We start from the raw sequence: 23370 nt of genomic DNA on the forward strand, positions 1-23370 counted from the left end.
CCTGTGCTGCAGGACTCTACACATCGGTCAGCAGCGTTAAACACCTACACAGCTATCCACCATCACCATGACTCTCAGCTGCACGTTCATTCCCATTTACTTTCAATGATGGTTGGAGGACCCAACATTAGCAGCTGATGTTCCCACACCCCTGCCAAGCCAAGCCAAACATCTTTTGTTTTTAAACACCCCCCATCTCCCCACCCCACCCCCAGTGGTTTACTCCCAAGTTTTACCCAGTAGAGTTAATAAGATTAACCTTCAGTCCCCGGAAAATCTAGGACAATTGTTTCAGACAAATCAAAAATAACAAAAGGTATAACAAAGGCTGGGGAAGGAAAAAATCTCAGTCGGAACTTGAAATGCTCCAGCAAACTTACAACATACCACTTATAAGCCGTTTGATCTCCCCTTGTCAGAGAGATCCTGTCACATCAAGATCTGTCAGCGTTGGCAACTCAAAATATTTGCAAGTGTATCACAACACAATTACAAACAGTCACTGCGGGAGAGGAGAGGCAGACAGCTCACTTCGTAAACATCTTTCTGTTATCCATCGTCTCTCTTTCCCTCGAGGTCAGAGTTGATTAAATAAGGGTAGATTATTGGTAGTTTAAGATTTTGGGTTGACGTTAACCTTAGATTAAAGCCTCATCGTTTGTAGCTCCCTTCAACCAGCTCATACTCTCTCTGGATATGACCCATTGACATTTAGTCTGAGCTGCCAACCCTTCAGTATTGCCCTGGAGATCAGTAGGAATGAATGAGGAAAATTAATACTGCAGATGTGGAGCTAATGGGCCATTAATTGATAGCCGAGACTTATCCAATTATCTGAGAAAGAACCTTCTTGCCTTCTGATTGACAAGGAAAAACTCTGTGCCGAAAGGTTGGACGATCAGAATGAGAGGTCAGGAAGTGGGGGAGGTCATGTAGTTAAAACTCCAGAAATGTGTCCAATTGGAATTGACAACTCAAGTGTCCACTAGCCCAGAGTTCTGTCACTCAAGTCCATGATGCCAAGATTACAACCCTGTTGGTAATTTCCTCACTGGAAGGTGTGTCCCATTTGACTGTGATTGGATGGGGGTGAACTCAGGGTTCAGATCTAATTGCAGCACTTCAGATAATGAAGCAGCCCATGTCTACAGAGAGCTAGATAATTCTCAGGCAAGGAATGATAAATGGCAAGTAACATTCACATCACATATACCGTGAAATTATCATCTTCAGCACTGGCGTTACCATTGTCTAATCACCAGCATCTTGACAGTGCAACACACAAGGTGCCGGAGGAACTCAGCAGGAAAGGCAGCATCTGTGGAGGGAAATGGACAGTCGACATGTCGGATCGAGTTCCTCCGGCTTCTTGTGCGTTGCTCCAGATTCCAGCATCTGCAGTCTCTTGGGTCATCATCCTGATGGTTACCACTGATCAGGAATTCGATGGACCAGCTATATAGATACCACTGGCTATAAGAGCAAGACAGAGCCTGCGTAATCTTCAATGAGTAACTCACCTCCCAAGTCCTCAAACTCTTTCCACCATCTACAAGTCAGGAGGGTGATGCCATTTGTCCAATAGCACTCAGAAGCTTGGCATCACCTCGGACAATGCAGTTCAGTTGATTGACACCCCATCGACCACCTTAAACATCCTCCCTCCCACTCCACTGCTGCAACTCACCAAGGCCTCTTCAACGCTGCCCCCGCTCCCCACCCCAGCACCATGAGGGAAAGGATGCATGGGACACCACCACCACCTGCAGGTTCCCCTCCAAGGTGGATACAAGTTAGAAATACATCGCCGATCCTTCACTGTCACCGGGTCTAAATCCTGAAACTCCCTTCCCAACACCACTGTGGGAGCACCTTCCATGTGGTGTTGATCAAGGCAGCTCATCACCACCTTCTCAAAGGCAATAAGTCATTGCCTTGCCACTGTTTCCTGAAATAGTGGCAACAGTTCTGGTCCTTTCTGGAGACCCCATGAAGTTCTGTGGGGGTCAGAGACCTCTCCTCTTGCCCTCACACTTGTGAATGCTGCTCAACAGCGTTTTAATCCAACTGTTTCCTGTTGTCTCCTGCAGCTTTTGTTGGGCAAATGAAGTTTTAAAACGACCTGCAGGTGTGAAATTTTTTTAAAAAATACCAAGCACCTCACATAGAAAAGCTATTCCCGGAGATAAACCAAACCATCTGCGGATGTTCAAAAACAAGCCAATCCAGTACACAATGCTTCAGGTCTTAGGCTAATCAGCCAGAGATAAGTTTTCATGAGCTTAAAGTAGCAGCAGTTATTAAAGAGAGTGGTGGGAGCAGAGTCACCGACAGTATTCGTGATGTATCTGAACGAGTACCTCAATCACCCAGGTATCGAAGGCTGTGGACCAAGGGTTGGAAGGTGGGATTAACACAGACAGGTGTCCACTGGTTGGCATGGACATGGTGGGCTGAATGGCCCGTTTCTGTGCTCTACAAATCTGTGAGACAACATTTTTCAGGGGATGAATTCCAGATCTTTAAGGCTAGGATGCCAATGGTGGACTGAGGAAAACAGTCAAAATGAGCAGGAGGAAGCAAGTTATAGGAAACTCAACTGAAGATGTCTTTCAAAGGGTGAGCTGTCTGAAGTTCGTGTGTGCACACATACACACAACTCTTGTGGCCAAGGAGTTTGGGGCTCTGTCTTCCAAAAAAAAGTGTGAAGCAATTTCAGATTCAGGTGCAGTGATGCACAATTCACAAACTTAAGTTTTACATAGACAGGTGAACTAGAGGACAGGCAGCAATGTTCTGCCACGTTCTTTGAGTGATCATGCTTCATATTTTTAGGGAGGATATCAGGCCCTTGATCTGAACAAGGTTAAAAGGTACAGATGTCAGTTCACAGGCGAGTTTTCCGCAGAGGTTTTCTGGAGGCTGGTTCCTCCACTGCACAGAACAGCAATCTGACCTTCTGAGAAAGGCGCAGGGAGGAGCAGGAGGCGGTCTCTATCAGTCCCTGCGAGGCCCATTGGGTGGGGGTGGAGACAACGTTTCCTCTTATTTAGGATTCTAGAAATACAGGTCACTGTTTCACAATTTAGAGATGAAGTGAAATTTTCTTCCTCTGAGATTTGAGAACTTTCGGAACTCGCTTCCTCAAAGGGCAGTGGAAGAGAGTATCTTTATAGCAAATATAGTTAGATTCTTGATCAGGGAAGGAAGTGAAAGGTCATCAGTGGGATATGGAGTTGAGATTATAATCAGATCAGCCACGACCTTACTAAATTCTGCAGCAAGCTCAAGGGGCCAGACCCTTGTTTGTCCTGACCCTAATTTGTCTGTTCAATTCCTGACATCTCCCTGGATCGTCCACTGGATTTACCAAAAAATCTCAATCTCAACCTGATAAAACTGTATTAAATTATGAGAAGCATAGATACAGTAGATAGGCAGAGTCTTTTTCCCAGGGTAGAAGTGTCAAATACTGCAGGGCATAGGTTGCAGAGGGGGATAGGTTAAAGAGAGAATTACCACTCTGTTTAAAAAAAACTGTGCATGTATCTGGAACGGGCTGCTAGGGGAGGTGTTGGAAGCAGATACAATAGCAACATACAGACCACGTGTGGACAGATGGGATTAGTTAGATTGGCATAGTGGTCGGCACAGACACAGTGGGCCGAAGGGCCTGTTCTTGTGCTGTACTGTTCTATATCACTCATCCATCCCCTGTAAACACCACGAACTGCTCTAATGAGGTTACTGCAGGCCTGGGAATGCAATGCAACGGTGAGCAGCACAGAGAAATGAGCATTAATTAGCGCAAGTCTTAGGATGGTGGGTTGTACCGGTTGCTTCCAGGGATGCTGGGTGGGACCTTTGTTCACACGGACCTGCACAGTGTTTTGCACGTGACCGAGGAAATTCACGTCTTCCAGAGCGAGCCAGCATACGTGCACATGGCCGCACCAGGGCAGGAGCCTTAAGGCGGCAGATCCCATTGGGAATTGCTGCTGGAAGTAGGGTCAGCTAATGGTCAGATGTGGAATTAGCACAGGAGTTAGCCTGCTTCATAGTTTGCATTCCAACAACACGGCAGCAGAGTGACAGACTCCTGGGGCAAAGATCTGAGTGTGTTGGGTTCGGGTTAGCCCACCCCCAAAGGAATTTGGTGCAATGATGCAACTCAAACAGATTTTTGTCCTTTACAGTGGACTCCCCAACAACAGTTCAAGTGAAGTTGGTCCCAATGAAGAGAGAACATTTGCTCATTCTTATTCCATTTATTCATTGTCAAATACTGTACTTGCACTCGAACCCTGCAGCACCAATATCAAACCTGTATTACATGCAACTAACATCCAGTGTCCTCCATGCACAGATGCCAAATGAGCACATGAATGCATAATTCAAATTCCCAACACATATGATGCATGTACAAATGATGCGCGCTAGGTGCCCTGTGGCAAGTAACAACTGATTTTACACTAGTTCCACAGCGCACAAGGATGTGCACTGTGATTGAGTTCCAGCCCAGAGCATTAGGGTTACAGAACCACGGCAGAGAGATGGGAGTTACAGTACGTATCAAGCATTAAGTCAGCCAGTCGTCAAATTTACAAAAGAGATGTCCTCCTAGGAAACAAAGTGTTAATCAAAACATCAAAAATCAAAACAGCTGGATGAAATACATTACGGGTATTTTGCCATCATGTATTTGTGTGTGCAAAAAGCTGTTCCTTATTTCAAAAAATTGTTTGGTAAATCAAAGGTTCAAAAAGTCAATGACGTTAGTGAAAATTTGTAAATTGCACAATCGTAAATTGAGAAATTACTGTAACTGACTGGCAGAGGACACTTAACAGGCTAAAATATTTTGTACTCATGTATTCCAATGGAAAACAGATCTCCAAATTCCTCTCCATACAGATTTCACCAGCTGGGTTTACTATGTGGAATCTGCCAAAACTAGAGCCACTTGAGCAAGCTTCAGAGATTTCACAAGCTGCATGTTCCTGTGTGACATTTTCATGCGACTAGGCTGATGAAATGGCCGTCTCTCAGTTGGTTGAACGGCACAGACACTAGTAAATTGGAAAGTATTTTTATCCTGCAAAGACTATTGTGGCTTGTCTGTCAAATCAATCTGCAGGACCCTTAACAGTCTATTCCATGCTAATGAGGAGTGCAGCTTTTAACTGGAAAATAACTGCAGGATTTATATGGTGATGCAGCTCTGTAAACAAAGCAGTTAAGAGTTTATATAAAATTAATTATTCTAGTAACAGCATATAATACATCTTTCAGCTGGGCCTCTGAAAATTCAGCACGTACCTTTGAGATGTTGCTGGAACGGCTGGTAGAATGGCCCAGAGGCTTCTCATTCTATAAGGAGAAAGGTGAGGCATATTACTCTTCCTGCCCAAAACATTCCCGATCTAAAATAGCACTGCTGCTAACAAAAGCTTAGCTGCTATAAAGCAAGATTAACTGAAGACACAAAAAAGCAATTTGCACAGTAACATTTCAGCAAAGGATCAGAACCATCCTGCACCAAGTCCGGCCCATCAAGTTGCACCAACCAAGTACCCAGTTACACTTGTCCCATTTTATTCCCCCACATTCTTATCAACAACCCCCACCCCCAGATTCTACGCTCACCTACACACTACGGGCAATTTACAGAGCCTATTAACCTACCAACCCACATGTCTTTGGGATGTCGGAGGAAACCCGGGTCCTGGTGTGGTCCTCCAGTCCTCACCCGAAAGCTATCCTAAGGCAGCGACCTCCAGCGGTGATGCCAGTTGCAGGCATCACAGGGTCTCCCTGTGAGCTGCAGGCAGGTCATCAATTTCCACTGCATTCCTTACTGGTCAGTGGGTCGGATTCTACCTGGGGAGTGACTCGCAGAGTACCGGAAGCTGGAGGTCCCAGGATTCAGGGTCTTGCCTTCAGGAGATCAGTCAAGGCTGAGTCATCACACCAACACTTTGCACACTTGCCACAACAGTACACCTCACCTCCAACAGGTTTCCCGCTGCAATGGAGCTAACCTACAGGACCAATGGGAAACTGTCCAATTACATAGTCTTCACTCCAGAACCAAGACCACTCCAACTTCCATTATCGGTCGCACGTGCAGACAATGCACACATTCAGAGGGCAAGCCCCAAGTCATTGCTGCAGTTTCCACCATCTGACCCTCATTTCCCTTCCTCCTGTCAGTACTTTGAATGGGATCGCTCCCTTTCTGAATCCCTGGTCAACTATCCCATCCACACCTTGCAGCACGTTCCCATGCAACTGCAGGATCTGCAATACCTGTCCCTTCCCTTCCCACAACAACCCAACAGTTTCCCAAGTGAAGCAGCGACTCACTGGCTCTTCCTCCAACCTGGTGTCCTGCATTCGGTCGTCCCAATGCAGTTTCCTCTACACTGTAGAAACCGATCGCAGATTGAGTGACTGCAAGGTGGAACATTTGCACGTCTGCAGGAGTCACCCTGACCTTCTAGTCATTTTAATTCTCCATCACAATTCCACTCCAACCTATACGTCTGGGGCCTCATACACCCTTCCAACAAGGCCCAGAACAAGCTTGAAGAACAACATCCATGTCCTGGAGTCATACAGCATGGAGCCAGGCCCATCAGCCCATCAAGTACATGCCGACCATCAAGTACCTATTTACACTAATCCTCCATTAATCCCATTTCTTTTATCCGAGTTTTCTGGACTCCAGAACAAATTCCCTATCATTAAACACCAGGCTCTTTCTTTCCACCTGTTTGCTCAGTGTTTTTCTCCCTCCAGTGATCTAGCGTGACCTGCTGATCCCATAAATCTGCTAGTAGTCACATATAACCCAGAGAGAAGCATAACCTGCCTCCCACAGCCACATTAACTCATTTGGTCTCACCCCATCAGACGTAGTGTGTTTTACCCAGCCCTCCCTCACCTTCTTGGTGAATGAGAAGCAAGAATCCCAAGGCAGGGAGTGATACCACTAACTCAGTCTCTACAGAACTCTCAGGATGCATTCCTGGGACCAGGTCACCAGCGACGTAACGGCCAGGGTGCAGCCCTGAGCCCCACATCCCACACCAGCAGGCTCTCCACACCAGGCCACGGGGTGATTCATTGTTGGGGGAATTCCAGTAGAGGGTAGGAGTGTGCCCCAGGCTCCCAGGACACCAGCATGAAGTAGAGCCAGATGTCTTTACTAACTTACTGGAGAATACGACACTTTGACATTCAAACCAAGAGTGGTGTAATGAATCGGCGCTCGGTGCCGCAGTGCTAAGCCAAGTACCAGTGTAATAGGAGTCAGAGATGAAGGTTTCATTTCATCACCTTGCTCCCACTTTTCATCCACCAGACTCAGGACTAACATCCAGTACAAGTTGACAGACTTCTACAGCTCTCAGCCACACCTCCCACCCTACTTCCCTTCTCCCTGTTTCTCCATCTCCAGTGTATCAGTTCTGATGACCTCCCACCCCAGGGCCCCTCTTTCCTTTACCATGGTTTCCCCTCGACCAGAGCTGACACGGCTCTCAGCCGCGTCTCCTCTCTCACCTGCGCTTCACCTCCCATATCCCCTCCTCCCAGCCAGGGGAAGGATATGTTTCTCCCTGTCCTCACCTTCCACCCAACGAGCCTCCACGTGCAGAGCTGCTGCCCAACCTGCTGGCTCTTTCCAGCATTGTCTTTTGCCTTGGATTTCCCACAGCTGTTTTGTACTGCCTCATACAGTTGCAAAGTGTCCTTCTGTTTTATTTTAATTCTCTGTAACTGCCTTCCTCAGTCTATAAACTATACCTCTTTCACATTGTGTCACCCGGACGACCTTGGTCTCCACAACACCACACACGGACGACCTTGGTCTCCACAACACCACACACGGACGACCTTGGTCTCCACAACACCACACACACATTCTCTTCACCCCTCCCCCTCTCTGCAACTTAAAACACGTTGACCTCCCCACTTCCAACAAAAGGTCTTTGGCCCAAAGCATTAACTGTTTCTCTCTCCACAGATGCCACCTGACTTGCTGAGAGTTTCCAGCTTTTTTCATTTTTGTTTCACAGCTCAGGCATCTGCAGTTTCTTCCTCCAGTTACGGTTGAACACACCGCCACTCCTCTCCCAGGGAGGCCCACCCCAAAGAAGTACCGCTCCCCTCTCCGAGGGAACTGCCAGCTGTCACTTTCACCCTGCTCCACCCTCACTGCTTTCAATTCCCTTCTTACCTCTGACAGTGTTGACGAAAACCACTCCATTCTCTCTAACAACAGTCTCCAGCTCCAACTTACTCCGAGTGGATTCCAATTGCAATCCCATCCTTCAAAATCTGGATCTAGCTGAATCACCGGACTATTTCTCTAATCCCTGTTCCCACTGCACCCCAAGGTAATGCTGAGCATCGACACACGCACGTTCTTGAGCTCTCTGCAATAATACCCACTCACTCCATTTGAAAGCTGTCCTGGTCCGCGGTCGCACTTTTCTTTTGCTGCATTTCTGGCACCTGCAGTTTATTTTATCTTCAGAGATGGAGATCATGAGCCAAATAATTCCAGAGCTTCATGACAGCTCCTAGGCATGGGCAGGACCATCCAAGTTTGGGAAAACTAATGAACAATAAGACGCTATCCAGAATATAGCAAATTCTCAAACCCACCAGATCTGCTCTGCCTCATACCCCTACACTCAACATACTCCTGATGCTTTGGTCATGTTAAATGTCTCAAAAAGTCATTATGACTGTTAGATCCAGTAGAATTAAACACAGGCCCTTGGTTAACACTGCAGTTAAGTTCCCAGAAACTGCAACGTTAAGTTAAAGGACAGTAAACATCCCATTTCCAGGCCAAGGATAGGGTTGGGAGAAGAATCAATTGCCAGACAGGGTGGGGGTTGTGAAGATCTGAGAGCCAGAGGCCAGTGGATGGGGAGAAGGATAAAGAAAACATGGGGCTTGAGTCTGGCACTGCACTCTCAGCCCAGAACTGTTGCCCGATGAAGAGTCTGGGCAACAACAACTGAACCCAAGCTGATAGTTTGCAATGTAATAAAATGTCAGTGAACAAAACGAGGTTAAGGACTACCTGTTTCCTTGCACACAGTTTTGCCCAAGTCATGACAACAGGCTCATTCTCAGGAATGGAAATACATGGGCACAGGTCTCAGATGTAAACCATGTAAACAAGAACAAAGTGCACCTGCAAAGTACCAGTGTAACACCCCAGAGTGCAAAACCCATGGGTACAAATCACAGTCCTACACGGTCCCAGGAGAGGCCATTCAGGACAACATTCATTTAATCTGAGACCCGATTTGCCTTTCCCAGAGGGCTGGTCTGTCAGTCGCCTTTCTCTCCCTCGACCAGAAGGCCTTGCACAGGGTGGATCACAAATACCTACTCGGGTTCTGCAGACTCGGCCTGGTCTGACTTTTGCACACTGCTGCAATATCTGGTGAAAGTTAATGGGTCCTTGACAGCACCACTTCCCTTTGGGAGAGGAATATGTCATGTCCAGACAGCGATATCCCAACTGTGCAGATTATTCATTGACTGCAGCTCCACCTTCAATACTCTAATTCCAAGCAAACTCATCACCAAACTCCAAGACCCAGGAGTCAACACCTCCCTTTGCAACTGGATCCTTGACTTCCTGACCAACAGACCACAATCCCCCTAGCACACTAAAATGGACCCTTGACCTCACAATCTACATCATTATGACCTTGCACCTTATTGTCTACTTGCACTTTCTCTGTAGCTGTTACTTTAGTCTGCATTCTGTATTGTTTTACCTTGGGCTACCTTAAAGCACTGTATAATGAATTGATCTGTATGAATAGTATGCAAGACAAGTTTTCCACGGTACCTCGGTACAAGTGACAATAATAAACCAATTCCAATAGAGCCATTCCTTTGTCTGCTTCAGAGAACGTTGACGGGAGTGGAGGTCACTCTCAGCTTAGGCTGACAACGTGCTCCTCAACATCATAGATCCCGCCAACTTTGGTAGCTCAGTGGTGGACACCTTGCCAGACAACAAGGCCATTCGCATGGAGCACCACACACCTCCTCTATCTGGGAGTCCACCTGAGCCCTGCTGAGGAAGCCTGGCCGGCACACCGGGAGGAGCTGGAGGTGAACATCACCACCCATCTAGGGTGCTAGATGGAACTGCCCCAAGCGCTTCCTTGCAGGGACCGGCACACAGTTCCCAACGGCAAGCGTCAGTCACACTGCAGGAGTGTTCTGTCTTTTTACCAGGACCTATTCAGAGTCTGGGACTATGTCACGTCCGAACAGAACGCTCCTCTGCCGGTGAAGGGAGCTGGGCACTGCCTGGGCAGTAGGACATAGGGATGGATCAGATGGTGGAGTGGCGAGCTGCACATCGCTTGAACTCCTGGCTGAAACCTCCAGCAGTCCTGTCACAATGACTGTCGAGAGGGCTTGTGAGAATGGGGTGATCCCAACCAGGCTGACCCCCACTCAGCCGGAATCGTTCACTGCACCCAGGCCCCAAAACCCTCCTCAGGAGCTGGTCCCACACAAATGAGCCACCTCTCAGAAATGCACTCCATACCGGTCCACACTGCAGAGGTGTTTCCTGAACGGGCTGCTCCTGCACAGCCTCCACTTCCTCGCCCTCGCCTGCTACCCACACACTCTGGGGCAGACTGCTCTGCCATCCTGTAGCAAGGTGGACCCCCAATGTTGGTCTTTCCACACGAGAGGCCTCCCCCTTTACAATCAGAGACCTGGGGTGGAGTGTTGCACAGAGCAGTGCCATGCAACAGCTCTTTAAATTGGTGTACAGACTCCTGATCCACCAACCATTTCTGTGGCATGGAGCAGTCCATGTTTCATGCAGGTACAGAACGGGAGAGGTTGCAGCCCCCCGCATATTTTTGAAGGGTTTGTTTTGTAAATTCCGGCTGCACTTCAGCCCCACTCTCCTGATCTTTGGGCACCTGGTGTGGAGGGTGTTGGGTCAATCAGGCAACCTGCTCGCTGGTCTGCTCCTGGGCCTGGCTGAAGCAGCCATTCACAGGCCCTCGGGAGAATCCATCTGAGCCAACTGCCTGCCCTCTGAGGGTACATCAATACCCAGGTGTCCCAGGAAGACAGAGTATGCAGTGTTCACTGGGCACTGCAGGGGCTGGTAATGCATCCTGGATAGTGAGGATCACATTTTAATCTAAAATTGTTGCAAGCATTAAATAAATATAATTATTGCTTTAAAAACTGTGTGCGCCCTATGGGGGAAGGGCTACAGTTCAGGGCCTGCCTGCGTATACAAATTAGTTAAAATTTGCATTAAAACTACATGAACTATTTACTTTAAATCGGTAAATGAATGATAACCAATAACGTGTTAACGTAATGAAATAACATTGAGAAGCAGCAAACAATCTGCTGGAGGAACTCAGCAAGTCGAGCAGCATCTGTGAGGAGAAAGGAATTGTTGACGTTTCAGGTCAAAACCCCGAGAGTCCTGATGCAGGGTTTCGACCCAAAATGTCGATGATTCTTTTCCTCCCACAGACGTTGCTTGACCTGTTGAGTTCCTCCAGCAGATTGTTTGTTGCTCCAGATTCCAGCATCTGCAGACTCTTGTGTCTCCATTACGTTATGAGAAGGTTGACTCTGTGCATATATATTTTAGAAGTTTTACGAATAAAGTATATTTCAAAATTTAAGAAGTGCAATCAATGGAGATAGACCATAGATACTCAACACACAGATCTCACATTGGAGAGCAACCATACCATGCTAACAAACATGTTCAAGCGATGAAGGCAAATCACACCATGAAAAATTTGAACACAAACCTCCGATCACAAATAACAGAAACAAACCACAAATACAATCAATATTTGCAGACCACACAGCACCAACCACGTGGCTTGCCTTCTTGGTTCAAGACATCACAAGCCCACTTCAAGAACTGAACCACAAGCAGCTTCCTGTACATGGGGTGGGTGGTCAACAGGGACAGGGTCCCTCCCAATAATAAAGGTCATGAAGTACACACTTCCTGCATAAATGGTTCCAAAAGTGGCCGAAATTAGACCGCTGTTTCCCCCACCCCCTCTCAGAAGCACAATACACAAGCACAACATCCAATAACGCCCAGAGATTCTCCATTCAGTCCTAAGTACACTGGGAATGTTGCCTGATGCAAACAGCATCCAGTTCTGATATGCTCTTCTTTAAGACACTCAATATTTTAGCAGTGTTCCTCGAGTGCAGTTATCAGTTGTGCCATGAAATTCACAGTCAATGAAGAATTACAAGGATGACTTAACTCTTAACATTTTTAGTGTATTAATTTTGGTGTTTTGTGCTATTGTATTTAATAAAAGGCTAGTTACTGCAAATTAAGATCTCCAGCCAGTGCCTCTTCCACATTTTGCATGCTAAAGCAAAAGAATTATGGAAAAAAACATTGATTTTGCCCTCAGAAACTCAAAGCGCTGAATTTTAAAACTGCTATATTAGAATATAATTGAGCGGCAAACATGATTGAATCCGATTAAGACAACCTTCAATACAGCAGTAAAAATATTCTCCGCAAGGCTAAATCATAATTAGCAGCAAGTGCAGCCAGAAGCAGCGGATATACTGGAGGCTAACTGAGTTGCATTAGTGCAGGGAGGGGTGACATCACAACATTGGCACAGGAACGGGAAGTTTAACCTGACCTACTAAAATTGATAAGTTTACTGCCTCAACACAACTAAGGTGTTTAATCAGTAATCATCAATCAGTAATTCCTAACCCTATCCAGCAGCTACCAACCCAAATGCTAACCGCCAATCTCATTCTAAGATGAAACTGATGAAACAAGTATCATGATGTCAGAGATTCCATGTGGCCAGTGTCAATTGTCATTGAGACATTACCAATGAAGGGCTGTGCTGCCAATACTCCTTTTGCCAGCTGGCTCAACGACAGCACATCACATGCCTGAAGCAAAACAAATGCAAACAATGCTGGCAGTATTACGTTCATACAAGTTGCAGATATGGTAGGCGGGTGGGGGTCGTTGTAATTGGAGAGATGGCAGGGGAGTCCCAATGGGGAAGTGGACAGAGTCCTGCATTTGGAGGAAGGATGGGAGAGTCCTGGTTGAAGATAGACAAAAGAGCTCCATGAGGAGAGTGAGGGAGTCCTTCGCAAAACTCCCAGTGGCTTAGAAGTTCCCAAGAGTCCCAGAGGGAAGCTGGAATATTGATGGTGGGACAGTCATTAAAGAGGATGGAAAAGATCAGATGTTAAACCGACTGGATGTTTGAGTTGGCTTTCAAAAAATCCCATGGACTGTTTTAAGGAAGAGCAAGGGAATACTCCCAGGAGTCCACAGCCAACATTCAGTCAACAACCAGCATTATTGTCTGGACTTACTGAAGGCAAAGTCAGCGAGGCATTTGCTACACTGAAGCAGCCACCACAAATCAAAAGTCTGATCGACTTCAGGCTTCAAAGGGCTTTGAGACATCCAAGCTCGTGAAAGGCAACACAGAGACACAAGCCCTCCCCTCACTAGGGATCAGCGGATGGCAAAATCAGGAGGGAAATCAATGCTGGAACAGTCAGACAAGGAGTTGCTTCTGAAAATTTCAGGTATACAGGTAAAATACAAAACTTAGGCAAAAAACAAAATTTGCTGGAAATACTCAACAGAACAGAACGTGGTGACAAATTGTTGACTTTGCATCAGAATATTTCAGATTGGTGTACTGTCCTCTTCCAGTTAAGGCCAGGAGTTTAGAAATGAAGTATCATTATAATTATACAGGATACTGGTGAGGTCACACCCGAAGTACTGTGTTCTAGTCTCCTTTATTATGCATGCACACACTGGCATTGGAGGCAACCCAAAAGAGATTTACCAGGCAAATTCCTGGGATGAGGGGGTCAAGACATTAGATCTGTATTCTTTGGAGTTTAGAAGAATGAGGGGTGATCTTACCGAGACATAAACCCTGAAGGGGCACGACAGGGCAAACGTTGAGCTGTTTCCACTTGTGGGAGAATCTTGAACAAGGGGATATAGTCACAAGAGTAAGGGACAGGTCATTTAAAACCAAGTTGCATAAGAATTTCTTCCCGCAAAGGGAGACGAGCGTCTAGAATTCTCTACCCCAGAAGGTTGGGAGGTTCAATCATTGGAATAGTTAAAAGAGGAAGTAGATATATTTTTAAAAACTCATAAAATTGAGGAAATGGGCTCAGAAGAGGAGCTGAGCGCTGGGGTAGATCAGCCATGATCACATTGAATGGGGGGGGGGGGGGGGGGGGGAGGGGAAGGGTTATTAGTGATACAATCAACTAATCACGTCTTTCCTATAGTGTGGTGACCAGAATATGCAACCAAGTGTAACATGACATCCCAACTCTTGTACTCAATGCCTCAGCCAATGAAGGGAGGCATGCCATATGCCTTCTTCACCACCCTATCTACCTGTGTTGCCACATTCTGGGAACTATGTACTTGTACTCCTAGGTCACTCTCCCCAGGACTTTGGCATTCACTGCCCTGGTTTAACTTCACAAAATGCATCACTTCATATTTGTCAGAGTTAAATTCCACCTACCATTCTGTTGCCCACATTTCCAATTGACCAATATTAGACCAATATTAGACAACCTTCCTCACTGCCCATGTACCAGCAGCTTTGGTGTCAATGGCAAATTTATCAATCACGTCACCTCCACCTTATCCAAGTCGTTAACGTACCTGACAACAGAGGACCCAACACCGATCCCTGCAGCACACCACTGATCACAGGCCTCCAATCTGAAAAACAACCTTCCACTATGTTCTCGGTTTCCAGAATCAAGTTTTGTTTGATATCTAGTTTGATTTTGTTTTCCAGTTCACTCTGATTTTCCTTCCAATGGTCTGTGGCCAACATGCTGACGGAGACTAATTACAAAGAACTGGCAGCACCAAAACAGGCTAATGAGCCCCTGGCAGTGTTTATGCCTCATGTAAATCTCCTCTCATCCAACCGAATATGGAATAAAAAGCCAGACTCATTCTACAATTCAAATGACTGTTAGGTGGGCTTAAGTGACTAGCCTTGGGCTGTGCCTGTGTTAAAGGGGAATTACTTTAGAAACCAGTCCTCATTTTCCAACACAGAATCATTCAGGAACTGTTTACAACAGTAAAATACTGTGAGTGCTTTAAATCCAAAATCAAGCACTGAATGTTGGAACCGCTCAGATGAAAGGAATTTTACCCTATTTCTCTGGTATTGAAACAATTCTCTTAAAATTGTTGAAGTTTATGAGGATTCACTCAAAGAGTAACCTTCAAGACACCATTTCCAGAATAAAAGTAATGCTTTTCCTTTAAAAAGTTATCACAACTTGTTTTAATTTTCTTTGTGTGGTGTCTGTAAACTCTTTGGCCCTAATACAGCAAAGAACACTTAAATATCCTTTACTAAAAGCAGCTGGCTCCCAACTATCAGCAGCAGTTGGTACAGCAAGGTAGCAACAGGTACACAATTCTTAAACATACAGTGGTATGCAAAAGTTTGGGCACCCCGGTCAAAATTTCTGTTACTGTGAATAGCTAAGCGAGTAAAAGATGACCTGATTTCCAAAAGGCATAAAGGTTAAGGATGACACATTTCTTTAATACTTTAAGCAAGATTACTTTTTTTATTTCCATCTTTTACAGTTTCAGAATAACAAAAAAAAGGAAAAGAGCACAGGCCAAAGGGCCTGTATTGTTCTATGGCAAAAGTTTGGGCACCCTGCATGGTCAGTACTTAGTAACACCCCCTTTGGCAAGTAACACAGCTTGTAAATGCTTTCTGTAGCCAGCTAAAATTCCTTCAATTCTTGTTTGGGGGATTTTCGCCCATTCTTCCTTGCAAAAGTCTTCTAGTTCTGAGAGATTCTTGGGCCGTCTTGCATGCACTGCTCTTTTGAGGTCTATCCACAGATCTTCAATGATGTTTAGGTCGGGGGACTGTGAGGGCCATGGCAAAACCTTCAGCTTGTGCCTCTTGAGGTAGTCCACTGTGAAGTTTGAGGTGTGTTTAGGATAGTTATCCTGTTGTAGAAGCCATCCTCTTCTTATCTTCAGCTCTTTTACAGACGGTGTGATGTTTGCTTCCAGAATTTGCTGGTATTTAATTGAATTCGTTCTTCCCTCTACCAGTGAAATGTTCCCCGTGCCACTGGCTGCAACACAAGCCCAAAGCATGATTGATCCACCCCCATGCTTAACAGTTGGAGAGGTGTTCTTTTCATGAAATTCTGCACCCTTTTTTCTCCAAACATACCTTTGCTCATTGTGGCCAAGAAGTTCTATTTTAACTTCATCAGTCCACAGGACTTGTTTCCAAAGTGCTTCAGGCTTGTTTAGATGTTCCTTTGCAAACTTCTGACACTGAATTTTGTGGTGAGGACACAGGAAAGCTTGGGCTTGTGTTGCAGCCAGTGGCACGGGGAACATTTCACTGGTAAAGGGAAGAATGAATTCAATTAAATACCAGCAAATTCTGGAAGCAAACATCACACCGTCTGTAAAAGAGCTGAAGATAAGAAGAGGATGGCTTCTACAACAGGATAACTATCCTAAACATACCTCAAAATTCACAATGGACTACCTCAAGAGGCACAAGCTGAAGGTTTTGCCATGGCCCTCACAGTCCCCCGACCTAAACATCATCAAAAATCTGTGGATAGACCTCAAAAGAGCAATGCATGCAAGATGGCCCAAGAATCTCACAGAACTAGAAACCTTTTGCAAGGAAGAATGAGTGAAAATCCCCCAAACAAGAATTGAAAGACTCTTAGCTGGCTACAGAAAGTGTTTACAAGCTGTGATACTTGCCAAAGGGGGTGTTACTAAGTACTGAGAAAGCAGGGTGCCCAACCTTTTGCTTCGGGCTCTTTTCCTTTTGTTATTTTGAAACTAAAAGATGGAAATAAAAAAGTAATCTTGCTTAAAATATTAAAGAAATGTGTCATCTTTAATTTTATGTCTTTTGGAAATCAGGTCATCTTTTACTCGCTTAGCTATTCACAGTAACAGAAATTTTGACCAGGGGTGCCCAAACTTTTGCATGCCACTGTACATCAACCCGCAAACACTGCATTGCTCCCTCTGAAAAGTACTGAACCCATACAATTGATAAGTTTGTTTGCATACATAAAACTGTACCAGTTAACTTAGTAGATATGAAATTATACAATTAACTAATCACTATGCAAGTGATCAGTTAATTGTATAATTCCATACATGATTTTAAATCGAACCCCCAAATATATATTCATTCAGTTTTCTTCTGAACTAAAAGTTCTTCACTATGAGTGGTACTTAACATTTCTGCAGCATTTACTCCAGGCATCAGCAATTTCTGTGGGTCATGTAAAGTCAGAGTCAATTAACAGGAAAACAGGCCCTTCGGCCCACACTGACCACCAAGCACCCGTTTACACTGTTACCACACAGATTTTATTCTCCACTCATCTACATACTACAAGCAATTTAGAGTGACCAATTAATCTGACAACCAGCAGGTCTTTGGGTTGCGGGAGAAAACCAGAGCACCTGGGGGATACCTATATGATTACAGAGAGAACATGCAAACTACATACAGACAGCACCAGGGGTCAGGTTCGAACCCAGATCCTTGGCTCTGTGAGCCAACCCCACCTCTGCAGATAGGCTTCATACAAAACTGATCTCACATCCTGCACTATAATTGTTACCTTAAAGTTGTCTCTATAACTCTGCATAAGAAATACATTGCATTACATATTTCCTAAACATCAATAGTTAATTCTTTTTTTTTGGGAAAGGAGTCTTGGTGAGTTGCTGCAGAGCATCCTGTAGGCAGTACAAACTGCTGCTACTGTGCATCAGTGGTGGAGTGAGTGAATGGCCGTGGACAGGTTGAGTGATCCATCGCACTCCTGACTTTAGCCTTGTAGATGGTGGAGGGGCTTTGGGGAGCAAGTTACTCACTGCAGGATTCCCAGCCTCTGACCTGCTGTCGTAGCCACATTGTGCATATGGCTACTCCAGTTCAGTTTCTGGTCAACAGTAACCCCAGGACATTGATAGTGGGGGATTCAGTGATGATCGTGCTATTGAATGTCAGGGGGTGATAGCTGGATTTTCTTTTCTTGGATATCATCATTGCCTGGTACTTGTGTGGCGAGAATGTTACTTGCCACCTATCAGCCCAGGCCTGGATATCGTCCACGTTTCATTATCTGAGGAGTGGCAAATACTGCTAAAACCCCTACGTGACTGAAGGTGATTGATGAAGCAGCTGAAGATGGTTGGATCTAGAGCATTACCCTGGGGAACTCCTGTAAAGATGCCCTGTGGCTGAGATCATTGACCTCCAACCACCACAAGACAACCACCACAGTAATTACAATTATACACATTCGGTACATTATAAAATATCACAAACTCCCATACATCCTCTACTTTGATTGTTTCTTAATGCTCTCCATTTTCTGCACCTCAGTTTTACATCAACTTCTACTTGAGCCCTGTAGACTCTAATGAAGTCAAACAGCATAGAAACAGCCCAATACATCCATGCCATCCCTTCTACATAGCTACACTAATCCGATTTAACCGCATTAGGTCTGGAGCTTTTTGTTCCCTGGTGATTCATGTATCGTCTGCATGTTTCTTAAATTCTGCACCTCTTCTCTTTCCTACTGCTGTTCTTTTGAAGTCACTTTCTCCTTTGACCATCACTCTGCATCTCCTCCAAAGCTCCCAATTCTGCCATGATTGTTCATTCTCTTGTCTCACTCTGAATTGGGCTGACGTCAGCAAGTCCTGCCTACACAGGATCTTCAGAACTGTGACCTGCTTCCACGTCACAATGCACCCTGCTCCAACTGACCTGGATTCAAGCCATTCAATTATGCTGTAAACAAAAGTCTTGTGGATGCTGGGCTCTTCCCCAAAACTCACACCGTCTCACCTTCTGTAGCAATACTGTCCACATCAGGCACTATTGCAACAACATGTTCACAGCAGACACACAGAAGCTTACTGCCTTTCACTTTATCCACAGACTTTTTCAATGCCCAGTCACTACCCCGAAGCTCTGGTGAACCAGCGTTGCCGCACTGTCCACACAGATTAAGGATGTTTCTTCAAACTGCTTACTATCAAGATTGTGAATATACCCATTGTTCCAAAAGCACTAAAAATCACTGACTAAATGGCACGATGGATCTGACCTGCTTGTAATAGATCGTCCTTCACTGAGACACTGCAGCCTGGTGTATTTTCCTGTACTGTGCGTACATTACAGAAGTGTTGCTTCTGTAGACACTATAGCAACAAACACTTCTGCTCTGGGATCTCCCTACCACCATCACACAACACCTGCTTTACTCACTACAGCAAGAGAGAGACGTGCCCAGCCTTTGGTAAGGTGAGCACTGCAAATCCCTGGCTTCTCAACAATGCTCTTAATATCTTAATGTCACAGAAGGCATAATCTTTCGATAATGTTGTCAACTCACACTCCCAACTCACTTCCACCAATATCACGTTCCCATTGACTGTCATGTGGTTTTACAATGGCCTTTGGCTCTATCATAATCGTTCAATCATTTCTCAGCCTCTAACACACAACCATTGCCAACAACGATCCCAATTCGGGTTTACCTCCTCTCAGGAAGATCGTGCATCACCTTTTAGCCCAGGCTTCTCACCCACCTTCAGATGGACTACCAAAGTCTATCAGGTATGGTACTCACGCATCACTACAGATCACCTCTCTTAATCTTGACCACCACTAATCTGCCAATTATACTTTCTCTCACTGTCTCAGACAATGATGCAGCAGCCATTAATTTCTCAATTCCAACAAACTGCATCAATGAGGTGACATTCAGGTGTGCACGGTTCATCGATGATCACCACTGTGCCTGTCCATCACAGACCTAGAAGGAAAATCGGTGAAGTTGCAATCCACGCAAGTCCTCAGTATTTCAGAATCAGGTTTATTATCAGTGACACATGAAGTGAAATTTGTTGTTTCGCAGCAGCAGTATAGTGCAAGACAAAATCTATAAATTACAAAAATAAATAAATAGTGCAAAAAAAAAAGAATAATGAGGTAGTGTTCATGGATTGTGACAGTGGAGAAGCAGCTGTTCCTGAATCATTGAGTTTGGGTCTTCAGGCACCTGTACCTCCTCCCTGATGGTAGTAACGAGAAGAGGGCATGTCCTAGATGATGAAGGTCCTTAATAATAGATGCCACCTTCTTGAGGCACAGTCTCTTGAAGATGTCCTCGATGGCGGGGAGGGTTGTGTCCGCGATGGAGCTGGCTGAGTCTACAACCCTCTGCAGCCTCTTGCGGTCCTGTGCATTGGAGCCTCCATACCAGTCTGTGATGCAATCAGTCAGGATGCTTTCCACCATACAACTGCAGAAATTTCAATGTGGTGCTAGACAAATTCAGTCCACTCTCTAGGCAACAGAGACCTAGTGGCATCACGATTCAATGGAGCAAGCCTGCAGCGTTGTTCGTTCACAAGGGGGAGACAGGAAGCACAGAACAATACAGCACAATACAGGCCCTTCGGCCCAACATGTTGCGCCGCCCTTCAAACCACTCCTAAGACTACCTAACCCCTTCCTCCCACATATCCCTCTATCTTAAATTCTTCCATATGCTTATCTAACAATCTCTTGAACTTGTCCAATATATCAGCCTCCACCACCACCCCAGGCAGCGTATTCCATGCACCAACCACTCTCTGGGTGAAAAACCTCCCTCTGACATCTCCCTTCAACTTCCCACCCATTACCTTAAAGCCATGTCCTCTTGTATTGAGCATTGGTGCCCTGGGAAAGAGGCGCTGGCTGTCCACTCTATCTATTCCTCTCAATTCCTTGTATACCTCTATCATGTCTCCCCTCATCCTCCTCCTCTCCAATGAGAACAGCCCTAGCTCCTTTACTCTCTCATAATCCATACTCTCTAATCCAGGCAGCATCCTGGTAAATCTCCTCTGCACCCTTTCCAACACCTCCACATCCTTCCTATAATGAGGCGACCAGAACTGGACACAGTACTCTAAGTGTGGTCTAACCAGAGTTTTGTAAAGCTGCATCATCACTTCACGGCTCTTAAACTCAATCCCCCGATTTATGAAAGCTAACATCCCATAAGCTTTCTTAACTACCCTATCTACCTGTGAGGCTGTGAGGAAAGATTCAGCGAACCCAGCACACTGCGCAGGGTGACCAGGGATCACTGCTGCCTACAACCCAGAAACAAGCCATTCAAATCCAACCTATTCTCAATTTGGCAGGAAGCTGCAGATTGGGAATCTGAATTCCAGTGCCCAGGGAAACCACAAACACAAAACATTCAGGGAATTCCCACCACTCTCATTTCCGCTCCAATCCTGGAGTTTAACACCAGGGCAAAGAGTTTTTATAAACAAGAAAACCAAGACTGTGTAGCTTCATAAAGCATGCGCCTCTCCCAATGTATCCACAGAAAATTCCATACACCTTCCTAATCCAGTGGTAGTATCTCTACCTCAGCCCCCGCTCCAGGGACTGGAACACAGGAGCAGTTTGGCATTTAGTGGAACTGGGCTGTGCCACTTGGGGTGCTGCCTTCCTGGTACGGCATGAAGGTGGTGCTCAAGTGGGCTCAGAAGATCCCACTGCACTATTCAGGGAAGAGCAGAGTGGTTCTCCTCACTGTATTGACCCAAAATCATTCCGTGATCGACACTCAAGTATTGATTGCCTGGTCGTGCTCAGCAATACTTGCAAAGTTCAGTCCAGTCTCCCGCAAGTTCTAACACTCGGATTACTGAGTCACGTGGGATCTTGCTGCCACACTCCACGACTGTGACCACACTCCAACACAGCTCACTGGATGCATAATTTCCTGAAATGTTCAGTGTTTATGAAAGGCTACAGATAGTTCTTTCTTGGCACAGTTCCCCATATTGGGAAAAACGTTCCCAAGAGGTTATATTGGAGGATATAGACAGCCTTTACCCCTGGTTATATTGCATTAACACAGCAATCTAGTCAACAAAATGAAGACAACCTAACTTTTTACTCATTGTCTACACAGGCCACACCAGCATTTAACACTGGGAAGTCTGCAGTCTAGGTACATTAACAAACTGTGCAGACAAATACAAATATACAAGACAAGCTCAAAAGGTATGGCCTCTTTATTCAAGGGCTCTTCACCGAGTGCCTCCCTGGAACTTTCTATTAATGCTTTTGCAACCCAGAGAGCAGTTAGTCATAACAGCACAATCCTTAAAGTAACAGCCCTAAAACAATTATTGCTATCAACCAACAACACATACAGGCCATCCGTGTTACGAACACCTGACCAATGGGCATCCTTACATACAAACAAGCTCCCATAACATTATTAAATTCAAAAGTCCAACATACGCACATATTTGTTCCTACAAAGGACAGAACTAGTTTCCTCTCTCTCTCCACTTTCAGTAATTGTTCTCTCTTATCAATCTTATGTGTTTTTGATACCATTCATTACGATACTGTGGAGGTGTAGTTATCACAGAGTGATTTCTGAATATTTTCCAATTTATGGACAAAACTTATGGATGCCTGTGAAATCAGAACCTGTTCATTACCCTGGGGTGACCTGTACCATGCAGTTACAAAAGGAACCCCGAACACTACAGCATTAATGTGAATGCAATCCGAATCTGGAACACACCGCCAAGGAAATAGTCAATACAACAGTTGCTAGGAGACTAAATTCCAGGAGCAGTTATGAAAGATCACAATATGAATACCACAACTTGCTCATGGGTTTAATAATTCCTCTGAAGTTTCAAAGGGGGCACAATATCTTTTAAATGAAAAGCACAAGACTAATTACCCTACACATTCCTTCTGCCTCTGAAACTGATATGCTGCCTCCCTCCGAGATACTAACGCCATGGTCCAGACGCGATGTTTTATGTAGACAGAGGCAATGAGCTACCTGACCATAGGTTGCATATCACATCTCTTTTCCTTCCCAGCCTGTACTTGCCTAATTTACCAAATTTAAATGCCCTCAGTTGTTGTTGTAGGATTTGAACTCATGTTACGAAGACCACCAGTCCAGCCTTCGAGATTGCAAGGCCTAGAAGCTAACATTTTTCCCCAGTCCAATGGGGATACATAACTCAATGTCCAGGAATGTAAATGGATTCATGACTCATTCCCATGTGGATCCGTTGTCCCTTGAACCACATCAAGGGACAGAAAAAGAGCTTCCCTTTTGCTGCCCCCTCTCACGACCACAGCTTGTCCCACAGCAGTCTACAGCCAATGA

At 45.4% G+C, this 23370-nt stretch overlaps 1 protein-coding gene across 1 annotated transcript in view; it reads right to left on the bottom strand.

Annotated features, from left to right (window-relative positions):
- The window catches only part of LOC127584616 (uncharacterized), a 51758-nt gene that overhangs the window by 12016 nt on the left and 16372 nt on the right, over positions 1-23370 (bottom strand). Inside the window, exon 2 of the mRNA XM_052041429.1 lies at positions 5320-5370. Within this exon, the coding sequence (XP_051897389.1) occupies positions 5320-5370 (51 nt within the window). The remainder of the gene's footprint in view (positions 1-5319; positions 5371-23370) is intronic.

Source organism: Pristis pectinata, chromosome 30 (genome assembly GCF_009764475.1).
Source record: "Pristis pectinata isolate sPriPec2 chromosome 30, sPriPec2.1.pri, whole genome shotgun sequence".
Classification (NCBI taxonomy): Eukaryota; Metazoa; Chordata; class Chondrichthyes; order Rhinopristiformes; family Pristidae; genus Pristis; species Pristis pectinata.